Source organism: Prosopis cineraria, unplaced genomic scaffold (assembly GCF_029017545.1).
Source record: "Prosopis cineraria cultivar Desert tree isolate PC_DT_omini unplaced genomic scaffold, ASM2901754v1 PC2049, whole genome shotgun sequence".
NCBI classification, from domain to species: domain Eukaryota; kingdom Viridiplantae; phylum Streptophyta; class Magnoliopsida; order Fabales; family Fabaceae; genus Prosopis; species Prosopis cineraria.
In genome coordinates, this window is record NW_026557374.1 from 1 (window position 1) to 23641 (window position 23641).

Below are 23641 nucleotides of genomic sequence, written 5' to 3' on the forward strand. Positions count from 1 at the left end.
TTCTTACCCCCAATCCTAACCATTCAGCATTTTCAGCTTAAGCCCACCGTCTTCCTCGTTATGGTGACAGAAAACATTCGCACCCTGACCAGGCAAAGATATAAATAATGCATCTCTGTTTTTTTTAACAATAATGATGATGATGATGCATCTCTGATTTGGTCCATGTTTCAATTTAACAGATTCTCTTTACTGAAAATGACAAATCACAAAAGATGAATTAAGAAGCTCCAGTATCCACTGCACTAATGCAAAGGTGCCGTAAGGAATTGAGACTAAAAAGAAAAGGGACCAGAAGAGTAGAGGAGCTTGATGAATTCAAAGACGATCAAGCAAATTCACGCCAATTGCTATATAAAATAAATAAATATATATATATATAGCCAAAGCAACCCCAAACGCACATGCAGAACGACCCATCCTCATCACAATAAAAACCCAAACGCTTACCTCCAGCACCTTCAATGGCGAAGAAGCAAATTAAGCCCTAAATCTAAACCTGAACCTGAAAAGCAGAAATTTGCTCTCCGCTTCAACATTTTCCCCGTCGCATCCGTGACGGAATTGTTGTTTCAAACAACGGTCTCAATCCCACTAATAAGAAGAAGAACGCCAATCTCCTGCTCGGCTGGAAGTTGGAAAACTGGGGAGGAAGATGGATTGGGAAAAAGAAACTCCATGGCTGAAAGGAACCCGGAAAGAAAGGAACACCGACTGAGCTCCATCAGTGTGAGAACCGGGAGGAAGATAGATTTGTAATTAAAAGAAACCACGACTAGGATTTATTTGTTAATAAGCGGTCAAGATTTTCTCCCATTCCAACGACGTCATTTTAATCGGTGAAATGTCTCTTGCCGTGGGATCAAATGGAAGGCTAAGATTTGGAGCATCGGAAGGCGGTAGACAAGGCACAGCAGAGTATCCTATTAAAACGGTGAATCCGGATTCCTCAAAAAGTTTGATCCAGTAAAAGTGTTTAAGAATGATGGTCCTTTTTCCAGAAAAAGAAAATGTGAGCCAAGCAAAATGCTCTTTAATGATATATTTATTCGACTAAAGTGTATATTAAATAAAATAAAACATTTTTCATAGTATATAAATAATATCTATACAAATTTAATTTAATTAAAATTTGTTGACATGCTATTAATAACTAATTGAATCAATCTATATTATGATGTATCTTATTTATTAGTCATTTTAGATTTTTTTTTTAAACAACCCAATGAAAAGAAAATCTAAAAACTAAAAAAAAATAAAAACTTACTTGAACCACATTTACAAATCAAAAACTTAAGTCTCATTTGATTACTATAAATGAATGGCATGAAATGGATCGAGAAATTATAAAAAAAATAAACTAAATCACCATTTGATATGCTAAAACTGAACTAAATATGATAAATTTATTAACATATACTATAAATGTAAGAATTATTATACCTTCTAAAAATATCATGAATCATGATTTTTAATTTTACAAATTAAATTATCCTTCTCTCTCATAAATGTCATTCACCATCCTTTTTTATTATCTCATTCTTCAATACATTCCATTTTATTTCTTTTCTTTCAATAACTAAATGAGATCTTACTTTTGTTTGTTGGTAATCATTTTATTTTTATTTAAGATTAATGAGCATTTTAAATCTTAAAATATTACGCTAATAGCATTTAGAGATCCTGAATTCTTGAAATATGTAAAAAATTTCTTTAATTTCTAAATTTTGAGTGCCCCTGCCATTGAATAGGAGAAAACAGCAACTCAATTTCAAGTTGATATAGCACTCAATTTGACTTTAAAATAATGGCAATTTTTTTCAACTTAATGGCAAGATTTAAAGTACTTGAATTTAAACATAAAAGAGAGTTTTTGCATATTTCAAAAGTTTAGAATTCAATAAGCTATTTTCATAATAGTTTTAGGATATAAAATGCTCATTGACCCTTTTATTTAATATATATATATATATATATTTACTTTATTTCAAAAAATAATAAGTTTAGTAATTTTTTCATATTAAATATGTCTTTAAAAAAGGGAGAATCTCATCTAGACTCCCTAAGGAAAAAGAATTACATTAAGGGGCCAATGCAATTTGAAATTATTCTGCAGCCTGAGGTCTTTTTTTGCAATATGTTTAAAAAAAAAATGATACAATTGCCCTTAGTGAGAAAAGACAGCAAATATAAATTTTGATTTTTACAACTATATATTTACAATTCTAACTTTATAATTATATTAATAAGTAATTGTCCATTGAAAATAAAATTCTTGTTTAGAGTTGATTGTTGTTTTGGCCATTTAATAAATTTACAACAACTTAAATTCAATATTCATAAATCAAAGTTTAGAATTTTTAACTTTTCATATATTAAAACTAAGGTTCATTATGCTAATGCACTTACTAGTGTATATATATTGTTTGAATTATGTGTTTTTATTGAATTTTTCTTTTAATAGAAACATGGCTTTTTTTATAAGGAAAAGATAGTAAAGTTAAAAGAAAAAAAGAAATTATGCCATTAAGTTATTGATAAAAATGTTTAAAAATAAATTATAAATAGTAATTCATGAAGCTATAAGTAAAAATTTTAATTATAAATTTAAATTATAATTAAAATTTAAATATTTTATACATAATTTTATTATAATAAAATTGCGGTGTTGTTTTGGAAGTGTGAATGCGGGAAGCAACTTCCGCATCAAGGTTTGACCTGCCGACCAGAATCAATGGGGGTGTCCATTCTTTAATCCACTTAGTACAATTCTTTCCTAAGGTATCAAAAAAAATAATCATTTTGTTTTTTATATCAGTACAATTCTTTTTAAAGGTATCAGAAAAATAATCATTCATTTTTTTATATTTTATTAGATTATAATTTAATTTTTAAATTTTAACTTAGTACAATTTAACATCCATAATTTAATTTAATTATAACTTAGTCCACCTTACAATTCAATCCATAATATGTTTACTATGTATTTAAAATATTATTCCCTAAACTTTAACAATAAATTTTTATTTATAATTTTATTTTTTAAAGTATAGGGACTAAGATTTTAAATAAATAAAAATATGAAGTTATAAGGATTGGATTGTAAAAGTCTTGAATTTTTCTGAAGCTTCTCTATTTCACTTTTATAAGAGAGAATGGCAATTAGGTCTCTATTTCACTTTTTCTAAATTAATACTAGTTTGTAACTATTTGGATTTTATCCATAATCAATTCTAAAGGCTAAAACTAAAATTTTGTAAAAATATATCCAAACACACTTTGTTACATGTGAAAATTAATTATGAATTTAAAATTAAATTTTTCTAAAATTATCCAAACACTATTATATTTGGCAAATCAATTATGAACATGAAATCATAGTTTTGTTAAAATATCCAGACACCTCTATAAATTTCAAAATCAATTATAAACCTAAAAACATGATTTTTAAAATAGCTTGTAATATTTTTTAAATAAATTTTTAGATCAACATAATTGAAAGAAGGTAACAGTAGCTTATAAGATAATCGTGGTTTGAATTTATAATTAATTTTTGAAATAACCTTGTCTACTAATCAGAATTAACCCTTCAAACTCATGGTAATCAAAAGATTAACTTATTTAGGAGATTACCAAGTTTAGTTTTGAAATAAAGGATCTCAAGTTTTCTTAAGTTAAAATATGTCCAAATAATTTATTGACCCATCATTCAAAATAAAAACAAGTTATGAAAGCATGAGATACTTTAGAGGAGTGAAAGAAATTGAAAATAGTTAAAAAAATAATTTAATTGCTATACAACAGGGCAATGTGTTGCGGCTGATACGCCATGCCGCGGTGTGTTCCTCCCTGTGTCACACACTGCAATGTGTTGAATGTTTTCTTGACAACTGATTCTACTATCATTTAACAGCAAAATTGGGGAACTTCCGACGGGCCTTAATCTTTTGTCCGACGCCTGAATGACATGATTAAGTATTTACAAAAAGCTCTTTTCATAAACTAGTTAATGACATAGGTTTCTACTTCAAAATAAGTCACACTAGAGAATTGGACACCGAAACCCATTTTATCACTTTTCATAACTTTTCACAACAAAGGGTGTTTAAAACTTAAAACAAGTGCCAAAAACTATTTCTAATACCCAGACCATATCTATTAGACCTAGGACTATCAATACAACACATCATTCACACTCAATTATCAATATAACACAAAATTACTCATCAACCCTTTTATACTAAAAATAGAAAGAGGAGGAAAATTGACTTGCATTGCTTCAAAATCAATCATAACATGTTTGAAACATCATTTCTACACTTGTACTAGAGTATTTTGACTTTTAGAACTTATATAACTCATTGTATACAACTACACAAGGCCCAAAATACAATTCAAACCATTGAAACGACCTATAGTGCAAGTATGAACAAAATGCAACCTAGAATTGGAAATAATAGTTTATTACACAGAATAAACAAATACAAGAGGCATACAAGAGAAATACACAAATTCTTAGCCTTAGTAGCTTTGTCCCTCTTGGTACCAGAGTTAAAGCCTGTAAAATGTTAAAGAAAAGGAGTAAGTCTAGTCACTTAGTAATCAAGGTAAAACTTACCCTATGTAGTTATATATTATTTGTAATCAAACACATGTATATAAAATCAAGTTATTAAAACATGCTTGTACACATATCATAACTTATCATTTTACATTTAACTCATTTCTATCTCATATACACTAGGTACATTGTCATAAGACACTTAGATATGTGATAATGACCCAATATACACACGACTTGCCACATCACAATCATGTGACAAGTCATATAATTTCATAGGTAATGATCAACCAACTTTATCCTTCTTATTTCCTCCAACTAAAACCATGAGCTATAACACTAAATATGCTTTATCCTTGTGACTAGATTATCCAAGCTCATTAATCATGAGGTGTGACCCAACTAAAAATTACATAATTTACTTTTGGACCACATCCTCTCCCACTATCAAATCTTTTGGAGTATTGTATACCCTAGGCTATTATCCTCGATAAATTAGTGAAAAAAGCTAAGTTCTAGTTCCTCAACAAATGTGGGACAGTTCTTCAACAAACTACAAGACAAGGCTATACCTTGTGCACTGGAGGGCAGCTTAAGTAGCATATGAATTTTCCTCTGCTCCCAATCCCTTTGCGAACTCTCGCCTACTAATCATGGCCAAAAATGATGCTTACTCAATTTTTACAATCTCAATTATTCAATTTTAAAATCGACATGTTGGGCTCACAACAATGCGCTAACTCAAATGAGCATTAATTCTTATTTTCACTTACATCACATAAAACTCATCATTTTAATCTCATATATTCATCTTATCAATCACATTATCAATTACCCATCCAAACCACATTATAAAAAAGCAATTATTTTACAATCATTTTTCGCATGTTTAATACATATCAAGCAATTATGTAAACACTAAGTTTCATTGCATGTTTCATCATTCACAAGTCACAATTTGCATGTTAAATACATAATTCACCTCATATTACAATTAACAAACAATTACCCAAAGTAAGGTTCCCTAAGTTAACTCAAACATTTGAGAGGTCAAAGGTTTACCCCCTCAATAGTATAACTTTCAAGCTTGAATTCTCAAGCCAAAATAGTGTCTAAGAACTTAATCTACAATCATCAATTCTTTAACTCATCAACATTGCCAAACACACACATTCAACAACTCTCATCTTCTACTTCTAGATTACCCAATGTCCATTTTATATAAGTTTGGCCCTACCCATTGAGTTTATTAATTTTCTTTAGTCTTCAATAACATTAATGAGCTATTAAATTCTCATTAATGGCATTGCATTCTTTTAACAACCCTCATTTACGTCATTTTTGCATAATAATGAGGCTTAACCACCAAAAATGCCAAAACTCAATATATTTAGGTTTAGATACTCTAATCTACTCATATTAACTTTATTTGAGTAAATATATTCAGATCTATAACTTATATGTATTGAAAACTCATCTACCATTATCAAACCCTAACCATCTACTCATAAATGTGGAAGAAAATGGGATGAATAAGGTTTAGGATACTTACCTTAAGTGTTTAGTAGCTTCAAAGTGTCCCAAATATTCTCCAAGGATGAACCTTAGCAGAGCATAACTCGTCCTCTTCGTTTTATCCTTTCTCTTCTTTTTGTTTCAATCTCAAATCGCAACTCTTAATTTGTAAAAAAATGACCATACACCCCATAACGAATGCACAATCCGCTCTGCCTTTGGTGCATGGCACAAAAAGGTCTCCTCTCGCTTCAATATCTATTTATGCACTGCAGCAAACGTGATTCATGCTGTGGTGGTGTGGCACATCAATACTTCCTCTTTATTTTATTCTCCTTTTGAGGCCCAATTGGCTCAACTCTTCATCAAACTCATAATTAGGGCTAAAAACACAGCCTAAAGGCAGTCATTAGATCTCTCTAGCTCACACACCACCACTATAATTTATTTAATTATCATAATTAAGCTTAATTAATCAGGAGATTAAAATTTGAGATGTTATAATTTTTGGCATGTATGAGGTGTCTGGGTATTTTTTAAAAAAAACTATGATTTTGGGTCCATAATTAATTTTGGCATGTATAATGGATGTTTAGATATTTTTTGAAAAAGATAGTTTTGAATTCATAATTAATTTTAACATGTAACATGAATGTGTGGATAATTTTTCAAAATTATAATTTTATTTAATTTTCATTTCTACTTTTCAATTTTACTTTTTAATTTTGATAAAAATCAATCTTATTAATCAATTTTATCCAATTGAAATTCAAATATATCCTTAGTTTCTGCACAAATTTCATAGATGACACGCAACGATTCACACATTTCATTTGGATTGTTGCAAATGCTACAATCCAAAGTGATATTTATCGATGAGAACCATATTAATGGGGTTCTTCGTTGCTAAGCACCAGGGTGCTCACTAATAAAAAAAATCGGCCATCCATATTTTAATTTGGATGTAATTCTAAATGGCCTAGAATTTTTTAAATTTAAATTTATTAAAATAAAAATTTATAATTTTTATAAATACGTTCATCATCAATCTAGATAATATTAACTTAATTTAAATGATCTAATTTAATATTATAATTTTTTAAATTGACAATTTACATGTACTTTAGACTGCCTAGTTTCAATATTAAATTTTCATCTACAAGGTCCAGATTTAAATTTTTTATTTTGATAAATACAATATTAAAAAATAAAATTTATAATCTTTTAACTGTAAATTTTTTAAAAATTACAAGTTAAAATTTTAAATTGAACTATACAAAATACAATTGAATAATCAATATATAAAAACATATAAATTATAATATTAAATTAAATCCTCCAAATTAAATATAGACTAGATTAGTCATAAAAAAATTATTAAAACTTTCTTATATGGATCCATATCAATGTGATATATATATATAATATATATTTGGCGTAAAAATATCAATGTGATATGAGTGGTAAGGATATGAGTGTTTGTATTTTCTTTTTGTTTTTGTTTTGGTGAGCAACGGGACAAAACCCAGCATTTATTTAACTAACGGTGGAAAAGGGCCATTAGGACCCATAGAATCTCGATACAACCACTCACCGAGCCCTCTAAAGGGTTCAAGAAGAATACGACTCTCGTAACAATTATACAAGGTTGACTTAGCCAACCAGTTAGCACTCATATTCTCTTCTCTAAAAGACATGCCTGACTTGAACAATGCAATCCTCATGAATAAGGCAAACTGCTTGGCGTATTTGCCAGTGTTTTGCTTTAATGTCTTTAAGGGCCGCTTGAACTCGTTTACAACAGTGATGGAGTCACTCTCTACAATAAGTCTTGTGAGGTTTAGTGACTGTGCCACTAGTATCCCATGGTAGAAACTCCAGGGTTCAGCCTCTTTTGCTGTGCCAACTCCCAAGCCACAGGCAAATCCTCCCATCCACTTCCCTTTAGAGTTACGGAAAATACCACCACAACTAGTGGCGCTTGGGTTACCCCTCGAAGCGCCATCGATATCCTAATATTGCCCCTAGTCTTGCATCATCTTGCATGCTAACCTGCACCACTTGGGCAAAATCAATGATTTTCCTTTTGAGCCCTTCTGACGAAGTACTATCTCTGTTGAAGATCCAATTATTTCTAGCTTTTCAAAGGTACCAGATTGTAATTGCAAAGAGGAAATCCCATTTAATGCCATTCTGATGTCCTCCATTCTGCAAATTCCAGTTGAACCAATCCTTTTTATTAAGGGAATAGAATCGGTTTACTTCTTCAGCAGCTACAAATGCACGCTAGACTCCTCTTGCCACGGTGCAGTCATGAGTTACATGTAGCACGTCTTCAACATTGTTATGACAAATATCAGAGCTACTACAAGCTTCAAAAATTTTTGTTTCTTTTTTATGCCGTCATTAACCTCTCGTGCATAGCCAACCACAGGGAGATTTGTACTCTCTTAGGACCTTTCCAATGCCAAATCAACTTCCAGATAGGATCGGGACTACCGCTAAGGGCTTCTCTCAAGGTTGCATACATTGAGGAGACCAAGAAAACGTTGTTACTTTCAGGACCCCACCCAGTTTTATCTTGTCCCTCATTCTGTCGAGGTGGGTGGTGACCCACAATCATCCTGAGCTTATTTTCATCAAGATAATTAAGAGAGTATAGGTAGATTCCACTCCCCCAAATCATTCACAGCTTCAGAGACAATCATATTTACCAAGTCTGAAGGAATTTGCTGCTTGCAGTAATTAATTAGGGCCCTTCTATTGCTTAGCCATTTGTCTTTCCAAAAAAGAACCTCACTTCCATCTTGAATGTCCCATTGAAGTAAGTTAACAACTTTTGGCCATTACTCAACTATGTTTCCTCCAGAATGCAGAATCACCAGATTTAGCTGTGGCACCTTTTGATAAATCAGCTTTCCTCTTATATTTACCTCTCAAAAGGGAAGCACAAAGAGTATCAGGATTAGCAATGATACTCCAGACAGATTTACAAAGCAATGCTTCATTCATTACTCCCATATTGCGTAGGCCGTACCCTTCATGCTCCTTAGGTTCACACAGGGTCTTTCAACCAAGGGCATGAATTCGCCGTTGTTCGTGACTAGAATTCCAAATAAAGTTATGCTATATTTTCTTACCACTAAGCTTTCCAATGCTCCATACCACAGCCAGCTTGGGATAGCCTCATCAATTATATTTCACCTTGCTATATACTCTTAAGACGTGTCCATTAATTTCAAATAACATCTTTCTTCTCTTGATTCTCTTCTTTTATTAATTAACTCCCTAGTTCGTTTATATGTCAATATTATAATGATAATTAATAAACAAATATATATAGTTAATAAACAAAGCAAAAATACACATAGATATATACATATAATTGCGTGGAGCTTAAAATAGAAATGACTCTAATTTATTTTAGAGACTTCTACGTGCTATATAACATTCAAAATTCAAAATTTAAGGTTCACTCTAACTACGACAGTAGATACTTGGTGTTTTTATACACTGACATGGTCTGATATGAGATTCATCTGCCATGGTTTCACAGCCGTCATGTCTAAATGATAGTAACATGCCTATTCCGATATAAAAAGCTGTTATCAATGATCCATCACCCAATTTCCTTTTCTTTTTTGTCAAATTAAAACGTCATTTTTTTCATTATCGATGAAAATGCGTGCCTGTCTTAATTGCAAGCATTTTAAAACTTAGATTTATGAGTTCTTATATATATATATATATATATATTTCACTATACACGATTTATTAAACCGAACTTTATATAATTCATGTACAACTTTTCCTATCAATTTAAGTTCATTTATATTTAAATATTTTAATAATATTCTCATAATTAAAAGTGAATCTACAAGCTCTCTCATTATCAGACAAGATAAAAACACCAAATATCTATTGTGGCAGTTAAAGTCAACCTAATTTTTGAGTTTTAAATGGCACAGCACATGAAGTCTCTAACCAGAGTGTATATTTGTGATTGTATTTTTGCTTTGTTTATTAATTATATATTTGCTTTAGCCAATACACAAGTTTTTAAGACAACTCATTCTTGTTAGTATAAAGTTTTCATACTACCAAAATAAAGATTATGTATTTTAAATTAAAAATTTAAATCAAAATTCATCAATCCAAACAATGCTAAATACTTTACTAAAAGACAATGATTGTGGAATTTTCTTGCCAATATCAATCTCAATCTGGACAAGTTAATGTCAAGTCTTCAATACAAACAAACATCGCAAAAATTACAAAGTGACAAGTGATAATGATATGCTCTTTATCAAACCTTGGCATTAAATAATCTACTTTCCTTGGCAGCCTCCATGAGTGTTTGTCCATTCTTCTCCACATGCATAACAAAACTCATATTTGCACCTTCAATCACAAATAAATCATTTAGTTAATCCATCAACATTTAACTCCTTATTTGCTCAAAATCCTTTTAAAAAAATATTAAATTTAGATCAAATCTCTCATTTAAATTCATAAAAATTGATGACTTTATAAATCAATTTTTTTATCATAATTCTTTTATAATTTTAATTCTCACTACATCCTAATTATTAAAATTTTAATCACTTTTATCCCTTTCATTCTCTTTGCATTTTTTATTGTTAGTGCCTTTATCACTCTTACATCTTCTTTCATCTCTCACTGATTAAAAAATAAAAATAAATTTGTCACTTTTAATTTTTTGTTTTCCTTTCAAATATCCAACTCTCTCTTTATCCTTTGATATTTTTTACACTATCCCCACAAAAAAAAAAAAAGATAAGTGCGCAAATTTTAAGCATGAGATTCAAATATAGGATTAAAATTTAAATCCAAATTTATCAATCCAAAACAGGCAAAAGTACAACCCTTCCATGTAGATTTGCAGAAGAAAACTGACCTGCAAGTGATATGCAAGCATCCAGTTGTCTTCTCCACATAGAACTTACACTTAGGACACCTTCTCCATTGATTCTCTTTAGCAAGCTGTCTCACAAGCAAATCTTCACTTCCTCTCTCATTCTCATTCAGTTTCTGGTATTCCTCACAATCGACTCCATGATGCCATGGTACATTACATCTTGGACAGAACAATCTGTGGCAAACAGGGCAATCTGTTTCCTTTGCAGCTTGTTGATCTTCCTCATTCTCAACCAGCAACATAACTGAACAATCCTTAAAGGGGCAATAAATTGTTGGGAGTTGCAGAAACAGAGCTTCACACAGAGCCTGATCCCACCTTTCAAGCAAGTCCTTGGGAAGCCATGGCCGACAAGCTTCCATCTCAAAAACACTCTTACAATCCAAACCAGGACACGGAACTGATGTTATGCTGTCTTGGATTTTTGTGGCCACATGTTTTGTCACACAATCAGAGCAAAACGAATGGTGGCATGTTTGGCTCTTGATCATCTCGGTAGTTCGTTTAATTTCTGTGCAGATTTCACAAATGACTTGCAAGGATTCAACTGCTCTATTTGAAGATTTCACATGCTCTGTTACTTGGTTTGGCCAAGAAGAAGAAGAAGATGACGATGATGATGGTGATGATGACGATGGGAGGTTTTCATGAGGAATGATGAACTTCTGGTACTGCGAGCGCGGAGGATAACTGATGGGCCCCATGGCACAGGTGACATAACATTAATGGCAACGAAGTCTGAGGATGGTAATCATGAGCATGGTGACATAGAAGGAGCCCAATACTTCCAATCCAACGTACCTAAAGACCCATTGTAACATATTGGAGGTCCAATGACAAGAGCCCGAACCAAAGCTATGAAGCAAGCCTTGTTCAGTCTTGTGCAAGAAGTTCAAGAGCTTGGAGAGCATTGGGGCACTCCCCTCAAGTCCAAAGGAGAGCATCTATATGTGTATAATGTATTTAAGATACAAACTCATGAAGAGTCAAGCCCAAGAGATGCATACCTTAGCCCAATGCAAGGAAGACTACAAGTTGAGCCTCTTGCATGCAAGGAGACATGAAACCCTAGTAAAGAAGTCAAGAGTGGCGTGATTTCAAATCCTTTATGATCCCTTGATTGTCTCCTAAATTATTTCCTATTTTAATGGTCCTTTGATTTGATTTTCTATTTTGAGTCTAGTCAAAGGTTAGAATTAATTATAATATTAATTTCTAAATTTTGTAATCCCATAATTTTAGGATCACATCTCCTAAATTATGTGGCTAAATATTTTATCATTATTTCTCCTTTTAGTATTAGGAAATTAGGGTTTTAATTTTAGGAAATATTTTTTTATAAGCCTATATAAATTAGGCATGCTCCCTATTGTAAGACACAGAAGTTGAATGAAATTATTCATTTTAGAGTTTATAACTCTTGTGAGCCTTAGTGCTTTGTGGTGGTATCCCGTGTGAGAAACCGACGTGATCAAGAGCGTGATCAACTCTTGTGGTGTCTTTGAAGGTTGAGGTTCCTAGAGGCAGGTGCTCTAGAGGATCTTCTCCTTGATCATTATCCTATTGTTTACTTCATACCTTTCTTTATTTCCGTCATAAATTTCGTCCCTTTCTTTTTTTGTTCTTGTGTTTTTGTTGTTTCAGGGTTCTGTCCCTAAACTAGCACGATTCTGCTTCCGCGTCCCTATCAATAACGATCATCAGTGAATGGGACATGTTGATCATGTTCATGTTGGAAAAACAGAGCAGAGAAAGATGGGTATTCAACGCAGAGAAGTTCAGTGGCAACAAAAGTGAAGAAGAAAGAAAACAAGAAGAACAATTCGTAGAGAAGATCAAAGAAAGAGTCTTGAGCCATGGGAGTGTACGGTAAGGTTATAAAGATGTAAAGAAGAAGACAAAGTAAAGTTCAGCTCTACTTTACTGATGATCATATATAAAGATTGAGATGCGTGCTTTGGAAGAAACTGAGCCAGAAAGGCTTTTGTGCCAAAAAAAAAAAAGTCAGAAAGGCTTCAGTTATTATCAATATACTGCTAAAACGATGAAGCCGGATTTATCAAAAAAGTTCAATCTAGCAAAAGTGTTTAGGGAAAATTTCACTGCATTCCCTAACTAAATTTCTTGGCAGTAACTCCTCTAAATTCTGGAACGTTTCACTTGGACTAAATTGGAATTAAATTTTTGAGTAAAATGACATAAATAACCTCAATCAAATACAGCATAAACTGTACAAGGGAGGAGGAATCTGTGATAGCATAAATTGGATGGCTGCTATGGCGTCAAGGGAATTGGAACCGACCGGTTCGGTGTTCACACCCCCACCTCATCTAGCTACTCTTCTACTCAGATTTGAATCATCGGTTTAGTGTTGACAATGATCAGCATTATTCTGACACTGATAGAGAAAGAATTGGATGGTTTTAAATTCATTTTCTTCTCACAAAACAAGAATCTGATGCTCTTGACAAGAACATCTACCCACCACCATTTTCATTAACCAGCCATGGCGGAAGATCAATTTCAAGCAGCTGGAAACTGGTGGGACAGATCAACCAGAACCTTCAGGTTCGACACTGAGGCTTCTCAATCTTCCTCCTCCATCCCCAACTTCACTTGGCAACATACAGATACGAGAAGAAGTCCATTGTTCTCCACACCCCTAGCAAAACTCATGCTGGCGCCTGCAAAATCAAATTCTATCAACAAACTCGTTCATATTAAGTAAGAGGAGAAAAACACATTCTCATCATGTGAAGTGAAGTATATTCTTTCACTACCTAATCTCTAAAATTTTAAAACAGACAAAAAAGTTTGACCCGGGTTGTTAGTTACCTGTCAACCAAAACTAGTAAGCCAGAGGCAAGAACTTTCTCATACACAGTTAGTTGAAGTGTGATTGCTTCAGTATGAAGTAGCAGCAAGAAAACTGACATGCAAGTGATGTGCAAGCATCCATCAATCCTCTCCGCAAAGAGCCTACACAGCTACACTGTGGAAACCTTCTCCATTTCTTCTCTTTAGCAGGCTCTCTCACAACCAGATCTTCCCTCACTATCTCATTCTCTTCCAGTTTCTGCAATTCCTCACACTCAACTTAAGGATGCCATGCCACATTACATCTTGCACAGAACCGTCTTTGGCAAACAGGGCACTCTGCTTCCCCTATATCTTGTTGATGATCTTCTTCCTCATTCTCAATCAGTAACATAGCTGAACAATCCTGGAAGGGACAGTAATATATAGGGGCTGCCAGAAACACAGCTTGACACAGAGCCTGATCCCACCTGTGAAGCAAGTCCTTGGGAAGCCATGGCCGACAAGCGTCTAGCCCAATATCACTTTTACAATCCAAACCAGGACACGAAACTACTGCAATGCTGTCCTGAATTTTTGTGGCCACTTGTTTTGCAACACAATCAGAGCAAAACGAGGGGTGGCATCTCTGATTTCTGAACATCTGGGAAGTCTTTTTACTTTCTGCACAGGTCTCGTAGATGACTTGCTACAATTCACAAGCTTCATTTGAGGATTTCACGGGCTCGGTTTCTGGGGTAGGGCAAGTGTCAGCCATTTTTAAAGGAAAAGACGATGATGAAGATCAAGATAAAAGGAGCGAAGAAGAAGAAGATGAAGATGACGACGACGACAGATCATTTTGTGGGTTTTGGGAAGTGATCAAGGAGGAGTAGAGGGTTTCCTGAAACTGCAAGCGTTGAGCAAATTCATCATCGGTAAAAGGGGTGTGATCGTCGTCTTTATCCTCGTGAAACAGAGCTGACAGGAGAAGATCAGAGGCAGCGTCTTAAGCCATATTTTTTAGTGTTCGTTGGTGCGAAGAAGGCCGAGTGATTCAGCTTTACTTTGAAAGTGTTGGTTTTGTGAGTTACTCCATAATGCAAAGTGTCGCGTTGCTCGGAAGTAACTTCAGCAATAAAGTTTGACTCTCTATCTAAAGTCCTTGTGGGGTCAGTTCAATTCTTTTTCACATTATCAAAGCCGTAAAAGATGAAACGAATAAAGAGATAGAAAAAATTAAAAGGAGAGAATAAAAGGGGAAATTATTATTTATTTTATAAATATAAGTATCCTTAATAAAAACATGATATTTTTTTCTTCAAATTTGAAAAACAAAAAGTAACAGAGTAAAAAAATGTTCAAACTTTTACTTTTCATAATAACTTTTAAATTTTTTTGTTTTTTAAAACAGATAATAGAAAATATATTTTTAAACGGCTTTTTAATTTTTCAGAAAAAAATTATTCTAAAAAAATAATCAAACAAATTTTAAGAGAACTTTCTTATATTTTCATTGCCACAACTCACAATACAGCTGAGAAGTTTTATAATAAAAGAATATTATAGTCTAATCAAAATCATCAATCAACTATTCACCTCTCATTAATCAAAATTAAGATATTAAAAGATACATTAAGATAATAGACATTAATGTAATATCATAATATTTATAATAAAAGAATATTAATTAATATATTATATCATATCAAACCATCCATCAACTGTTCATCTCTTATTTATTTATTTTAAAAGGACATTTTTAAATGCACATTAATGGTGTATTTTTTTCGAATTATTTGTTTATATGCAAATTTGAATAATTCTTTTAATAGGAAACATAGATTTTTTATAAGGAAAATAACATTAAAGTCTCCAGAAAAATGGGCAAAACTTATACATTTAGAATTATATACTCAATATAATTTTATTCAATCAAATCAAGACAAATAAATTTTAATGTGTTGGTAATATTATTAACAAGAATTTATTATGAAATAAATAATCTATAAATATATCTTGATTTAATTGGAAACAAATATTTTAAATATATAATATTAAGAATATAAGCTTTTTCAAAAAAAATTATGCCATCTTAAACATTATTCCATAAAATTTAATAATAAATTTATTTTTTATAATTTTAATTTTAAACATGTGTGTTAAATAAATTAAAATATAAAATTATAAGGAATGAATTGCAAGGGTTAAAGTTTAAGACAAAAATTTTAACCAAGTCAAAACTATAAAAATTGACTTGTACTGAGTCAAACTTTAGATATTGAGTTTTTGATTAAGTTTTTTTCAAAAATATTAATATTAATATTAAGTATATTATAAATAATCGAAACTATAAAACAAAGAAAGAGATAATAATATAAGGTGGAATAAACAAAATTACCTGGAGAGAATAAAAACGCTTTCTTTAATTTCCATCATCACGGTACACCCTAAATATTTCTACACATAAATTCATAACTCCGGTCTAATCAAAATTTACAAATTTGATGATAATAGGAGATATTATAAGATAATTGAGATATTAAAAGATACGATGTGATGATAAAAATTCATCTAATATTATAATGTTCATCATAAAGTTATATTAATTAATCTATTATATAAAATCAAAATCACAATTCACCTACTTAATTATCAATCAATTCATCTCTTATTTGCTCATGATATTTTAAAATGACATTTTTCTAAATGCAGATACACTGTATTTTTTAGTCATGTTTTTTATGCAAATTTGAATTTTTTTGAGCAGGAAAAACGGTTTCGTAGTTAAATGTCTCGATTTTTTTTTTCTTTCAGGCCTCAGGCTTAAATTAAAAATTAAATTTAGTTTATAAAAGAAAACTAGAAAGAAAATCAGTCCTCTTGTTTAGATGAACAGGAAAAAATGAAGGGGAAAAAATAAACAGATATCATAATAATTATAAACACCCTTATATTAATATATATTATGAAATTATTAGTGTAAACATAAATTAAAGTGAAAATTATATTAAAATTAATATAATCAAGTTAATTTTAAATCAAATTACTCGTTAAGAACGCATCTTCATATTATTATATTTTAAAATTAAATAATTTAGTAAAAATATGTTATGTTTACATTTTTAAAATCAAAAAGTGGGCACCTTTTTAAAATTAAATATGATTACGTAAAAATATATATTATACATTAATTATCATAGTACTTATATAAACAAAATCTCCAACACTATTAAAATTAATAAAAAGACAATGTCACTACTACTATTAAAATTAAACATGATACTTATAACTCCAATATATTTGATCATGAAATATTATAAACATCAAGATCAACTTGTCAATATATCACAAGTATCATGATAAAATATCTATATTCACTTAAAAAAAAACCAACAATTAGAAAAAGCACGACATTCTGTAAACAAAAAAAGCTAATATCATGTCACCACAAACTAAAAATACTACTATTGTTAGACAAAAGAAATCCAACACCATATCCTTAAAAGCATGATATAATTTTTACATGAATATTTTCTTGATAATCTCTTTTTAAATATTACCATCACTTATAAACTTGTTAACTAAACTTGGTATCTCTCCTAATAAACAAACTAACATGTACAATCATGCAAACAAGTTGTATAATATATATGCATATGATGTTCCCAATTTTATATAACACATGGCGGCAGAGCCATGTTGGATTAAGGGGGTACATTTGAAAAAAATTATAAGTGGGGCATATAAAATTTACAACTTTACATCCCTACTCTTGATATTTTGCACCTTTTTAATTAAATGAAGAATACTTAGACTTAAAAACTTATTAAATATATAATATTTTATTGATCTAGATAAAATATAAAGAACATATTTACATTACAAGACTATATCAATCAGTCATAACATAATTATTATTTTTTAAAAAAATGTTAATTTTTTATTAAATTATTTCGTATCCCCTAACTTTGGGTTTTAACTCTTGCCACTACATATGACTCAAGTTCATAGGATTTCTATTGGCCGCTTCAAAGTTAATTAATTGTTTAACTTCATATTCAAAATCCATAATTTCTCTTTCAATATCCTTGATTGTTTCTTTGTTGTTATGATTGTTCATTTATATAACAATTCAAAACCATGCCGCTATACATGGACACAAAGTTGCAATGGAAACATTTTGAAGGGCCATCTGATCGTAGGGTAGAAGTTTGTTGCTGCTTTTCATGTTCTTTTTATTTTCTCGTCTATGTCAGCCCAAGAAATATTATTCTCATTAGCTTCTTTATGTAATCATTTTATTTTACTGGTGATTGTTAACCGGTCTTTTTTTTTTTTTTTGAAAATCTGTCTGACTACATATTTATTTTTATATAGACTTCCTCATATGAAAATGATTTTTTTATTACTCCCTTCTTTCGATTGATTTCATTTATAAATTACTTTCAAAGAGTTTTAGTAGAATCAATAAAAATTTTAAAATTCATTAAGTCTATCAAAAAATTGAATAAACTTTCAATTTTACTCATATTAAATATATATAATTTAGTAGTGTATTTTCTCTCATCAATGTTTAATGTCAGATAAAGGAGAATTATGTAAGAAAATTTGATGAGATGATTTATAATACCAAAAAAATAAATCTCTCTTTATCTTATAAATAAAATTAAAGGGAGAATACACTACCACTTTCTTGTTCTCTATTTGTATTGATCTTCTTCATACAAATATTGTTCATTGCTAAGCACTGAAACCTCTTTTCTTATTATTTTTTTGGTTCAAAATTTGTGAAAGATAGATGAGGATTATAGGCTTCTTCAATGAATTATAATTTCTTCATTCTCTCTTAGATGTGTAAAGCATAGAAATATTTGGGGCAGGAAAAAAAAAAGAAAATGAACTGAAGTTCTCTCTATGTTTTTTATTTGGAAGAATTGGTGAAAAAGACCTACTTGGAAAGGAAATTGTGCCCAAGGACTAAATGAAAGTTAAGAATTAAACTCATTATAATATTCAAAAAAGGATGGGATGAATGGATCAAAATGTCCTACACCCATTCAACATTGCTATTCATTTGCATTTTGAGCTCCCACCTCCATCCACGAGCATCCCTCCTTGCTCACTTTATCATCTCCACCATTGGCCTACCATTTTCTACCACCATGGCTTGTGTTCTCTTTATTTTCACCGAGCTTGCCCACTGTTCATTCTCATTATGTCTTTCCACAGTCCATTTCACCTTATTCTCCCTTCAACTACCATTGATTGTGTTTCTCTGCCAACTCAATATCTCTTCCTCATCACTAACTTCCATTTGTTGTTGAGCTTTTGTAGGATGGGTTCTTTCTGAAGCTAGAAGACTTTCTCTATTAGATGATTCGCCAATTCTTCATCTTCTTTTACTTTCATGGACTTTGATTTTGATGCCAAAATTTTCCAGAAGAATCTAACTAGGAGTAAGAACTATAATTAGAAAGGGTTTGGGCATAAGGAAGCCACTTGAACTTATGAATCGTGAATACACCAATATGTTTCAAGAGATGGAATTCAATATGTTTGTGACTATATTGTTGCCATATAATTAGTTGTAAATGTCCTACTAAATAATATTTAATCCCAAAATAAACCATCTTCAACAAAATTGAGAATATCTTCAAAAGAAATTGTTATTATGTGTTGCTTCCATACTCATATTGTATAGATGGGGAGTAGTTTATTGAGTTTTGGGATGTTGATACAGGTGGTACCACCCATTACTTGTGCCATAAAAGATTAGATTTAATTAGTTGCTGTAATTCCTGTGGATGGGAAGGAGGGACTAGTAGATGTCTGTATAACTGAGCTTAGAGGTATTATGGGTAAGAATTTTTGTAAAGTATAGATGCTTCTTCTTCACCTATGTTATCTTGGTCAAATCATTACAAGGGAGTATATTTTTTGCTTTTACAAGTGACATTGAATATATGCTATTTATTGAGGCTTTACAATAATTCTCCTTTTCTTGGTTATGTGAAGGACATTTGACAAGTGTTTTTGGTTCTCTTTCTTGTTTCAACTCATTTTTTTGTTTGGTTGTCTATTTCTAAAATCTTAATATAACTATCTTGCTTTATAATTTCACAATATCATAAATATCATTGTGCAATTATTGGCCACTTTTTTAGTAGCATTTTTCCTTATTGTTGATCAATCTTCCTATGGTTTTGATTATAGTTCTTACTTGGTTCAACAATCATGATATAATTGTAAACTATGTGTTTTTGATATAATTGTAAATCATCTATTCTAATATAATTGCCATATGCTTTTATTGTTTGGATCAAAACTAAAAGCAAATCATACAATGAAGATTTTTTTGGCTGACAAAACTTATCAATTTGTGTTGAGAAAATATTATTTGATTTATAATATGAAGTTCAAGGTAATGGTTCAAAAACTATAAAATCTTCTAATATATTGCATGAAGATTGAAAGAATGATTTGATTATTAAATATAGCCACTTACAGAATTTAACACTTTAAGATATAGTTTATGTAAAATTTCAGTTCTTATTGTACTCTTACTTTTTAGAATAGTTTTTATATCAAATCTTAAAAAATTGTTTTACTATTGAATGTTTTTTTGTCATTTTGTACAACTTCTATTGAAAATTAGGAATGAAGTAGAAACAAGATTTCTACCTTCTAATATTGCTATTGAAATAGAGGAATTGTATAAAAACTATAAAAGTATAGTACATACACTTTTGTTGATCTTGTTTATTCAAATAAATCTATGCTATATTTTAGATGCCTTGTTTTAAAATATATGTGAGCTTTTCATTTTGTCATATGCATACAAAATGCAATCATTTTGTTTGGAATCACTTAATTTTGCAATAGATATAATGTAAATGAAATATTTGTCCATGATCCACTTGACTAAATCATTCTTAACATCATAATGAAATCATGTAATTATTTAGAATTTCATAATGAACCTCCAAGAATTTATGTTTCAAGTGTCAATAATATCTTGAGTCTATCATCTCTTTTACCTATTTATGTTTGTAATTTCAATCATTACCTTATGATTGACATATCAGCTTATGGTATTGGATTAATGTTGGTGTGCTGTATATTGTGATTTTGTCTTTAATATGTTTTCTTTGTTATTTGTATAATAAAAGGAAACTTGTTACAACATTAAATCACCCTATGTCAGTTGTTGTAGGGAATTTAAATTTCTCACAAGATAATTGTAAATTGTAATGGCATGTTTAATATTCTTTTGAATTACTAGTTGTAATTTTATGGGTGTTGTGTATTAATGCTTAAATGACCCACTTTTTATGGAAATTAATTTTTATTTCAAGTATAATATTTTAGATGCATTAAAGCATAAAGTTTTGGTCGAAGATGAGAAAAAAAATAAGTTCAAGTCAAGAAGCTCTTACACGCATATGATAATTTAAGTGAGCTATAAGAAAATGTTGATCAATGAATTTCCTTAAAAGATTGAATGAAAATATGACTATATTTTTGAATTGTACTTAAGACTATCTTCCTTATTTGCTTTTTTGTATAGGGTAGGATGTATTTTAACATGGGCTTGATGTTATTCTTTTACCTCATGATATATTTTTTGATATAAGGTACCCTATGATCTTTATTTATCATTTTGATTGTATTTGACAAAAGATAGAATAAACCTAATGGAATTATTGTTCTTTCATTAAAATTTTTGTCGTTCATTCTTTCTCTTTACATTTACTTGTTTTTTAAGAACAATTTAGTTGTCCTTCATGTTACATTGTTGAATTTGTTTATAGGTTAATATAACTTGCTATACAATGCATAATATTTAAACAAAAGAGAACTTATTGTGAGTGTTACTTTATTTGTTTTTTATATAGAGTAGGATGTACTTTATCATGAGCATGATGCTGTTCTTATTCCTCATGATATATTTTTTGATTTAGGGTGTTAGAATTAAAGGGTGCAAAGGTTCTGATTTAGGTACAAGGGTTTTGGCTTATGGTGCAATACTTCTGACTTAAGGTACATGTGTTGTGGCTTGAGCGCAAGAGGTATGGCTCGGGCACAAGAGGTATGGCTCAAGTGCAAAGCTTCTAACTTAAGCGAAAGGGATCTAGTTTTATAATGTAAAGCTTCTGACTTAGACATTTTCATGTAATTTATAGCTATTTTCATGTAATTCAACGGCATTGACAATGGTGCACTTTCTATACGTTGATTTATATGTAATATGCTAGATATTACATATAAATTATTTGTCAAGCATGCTCATGAATTTTTTCATATATTGATTTACATGTAATTTGTAGTCATTCTTGTATAATTTAAGGGTACTGATAGGGACATGTTTCCTATGTGTTTGATTTACATATAATCTATTAGAGATTACATACATATTATATGTAAATCATTCCTTAGTCATACTCGTGAGTTTCTTCACATATTGATTTACATATAATCCATAATTGTTTTCATGTAATTCTAGGGGATTGATAGAAGTGTGCTTTCTATGTGCTTGATTTTCATGTAATCCGCTAAAGATTACATGTAAATTATTCCTAAGGCATACTTACCAATTTTTTTATATTGATTTACATGTAACCCATAGTTATTTTCATATAGGGGATTGACAGGGTCGTGCTCTTTGTGCATTTGATTTACATGTAATCTGCTAAAAATTACATGAAAATTATTCCTCATGTATGCTTGTAAATTTTTTCTCATATTAATTTACATGTTTTTAGTTGTCATTTTCATGTAATTATAGGGCATTGACAATGGCCCAATGGGCACTTTCTGTGTATTTGATTTACATGTAATTGTTCAAGCTAGAAGCCTTGGATCATAAGTCAGAAGCCCTTATACCATAAGCCAAATTTCTTACACTCAAGGCAGAAGCCTTGCACTCTGAGCTTGAAGCTTTACATAGGTTAGATCCCTTGCATCCAAGCCAAAAGTCTTACATCTTAAGCCAAAGTTCTTGTACCTTTTGATTGTTGACTTTACATGTAATCATTAAGGATTACATGTAATAAAGTGGTGTTGAGTTTTTCTGATGACATTTTCCAGCAACCCTTTACTTTTCGATCAGAGCCTCGGTAAGCATATTGTCAACTATCAGAGGAGTAGCTAGAGCTTTAGTAGGAGGTCGTCGGAGCTAATTTTGTACCCTTTCCTTAATTTTTTTAGTTGACATAGAGGAGTGTTTTGATCATTTGATCAAATTGTTTTATGAATAAAACAATAGGCTTGGTCTTTCAATCTACTTTGGTCCCTGAGCACAATTTTGGTTTCTGCTAGGTCTTTTCTACTAATTTTTCCTTTTTATTTTTTATTTTGTTCTCTAAGCTGCTGAATTTTTTGGCAAGGTCACAATATAATAAATTTCCCTGACGATGTGGCCAAAAAAATTTCCTTGATGATAAATTTTTCTTGTACGCTTAGATAGAATTGAAACGTAACCCAACAACAATTGCGCTTAAAATGTAAATAAGTTCAAAGAGTGAGGGATACGGGGTGCAAAATTAAAATTAATCAGAATGCTTCATAATTGGGCCCACATGCATTTTTTGGGCCGGTGGCCCAATGAACACCCCCTAAATGAATCTCCATCAATCAGTGTGTTTGCGCGCACGGGTGTGGCGTTGCAAGTTGAAGCATATATAGGGACAATGACAAGTGAGGACCCTATAAATATTAATGTCAAATTAGTTTATTTTTTTTCCTTCTCCACTAACATTTTAAATTAATAATTTTTCATATTCCAATACTAAAATTATTAATTAAATATAAATGTTCTTGTACAATCT

The 23641-nt window shown here is 30.8% G+C and overlaps 1 protein-coding gene across 1 annotated transcript; it reads right to left on the minus strand.

Annotated features, from left to right (window-relative positions):
- Window positions 1–10276: 10276 nt before the first annotated feature.
- On the minus strand, window positions 10277–11734 carry LOC129301330 (E3 ubiquitin-protein ligase RSL1-like). Its single transcript, XM_054939907.1, has 2 exons — window positions 10995–11734; window positions 10277–10477 (listed from the first exon to the last, which is right to left on the minus strand). The coding sequence occupies exons 1-2, from the start codon at window positions 11717–11719 to the stop codon at window positions 10405–10407; spliced, it is 798 nt and encodes a 265-aa protein (XP_054795882.1). The 5' UTR covers window positions 11720–11734; the 3' UTR covers window positions 10277–10404.
- Between the last annotated feature and the right edge of the window lie 11907 nt (window positions 11735–23641).

What these genes read in the sequence shown, in the direction of transcription:
- LOC129301330 (XM_054939907.1), bottom strand. Translation starts at nt 11,719, where the DNA reads ATGGGGCCCATCAGTTATCCTCCGCGCTCGCAGTACCAGAAGTTCATC. An exon ending in TGCTTGCATATCACTTGCAG is followed by an intron (nt 10,478 to 10,994) that starts GTCAGTTTTCTT and finishes TTGTGATTGAAG; the next exon opens with GTGCAAATATGAGTTTTGTT.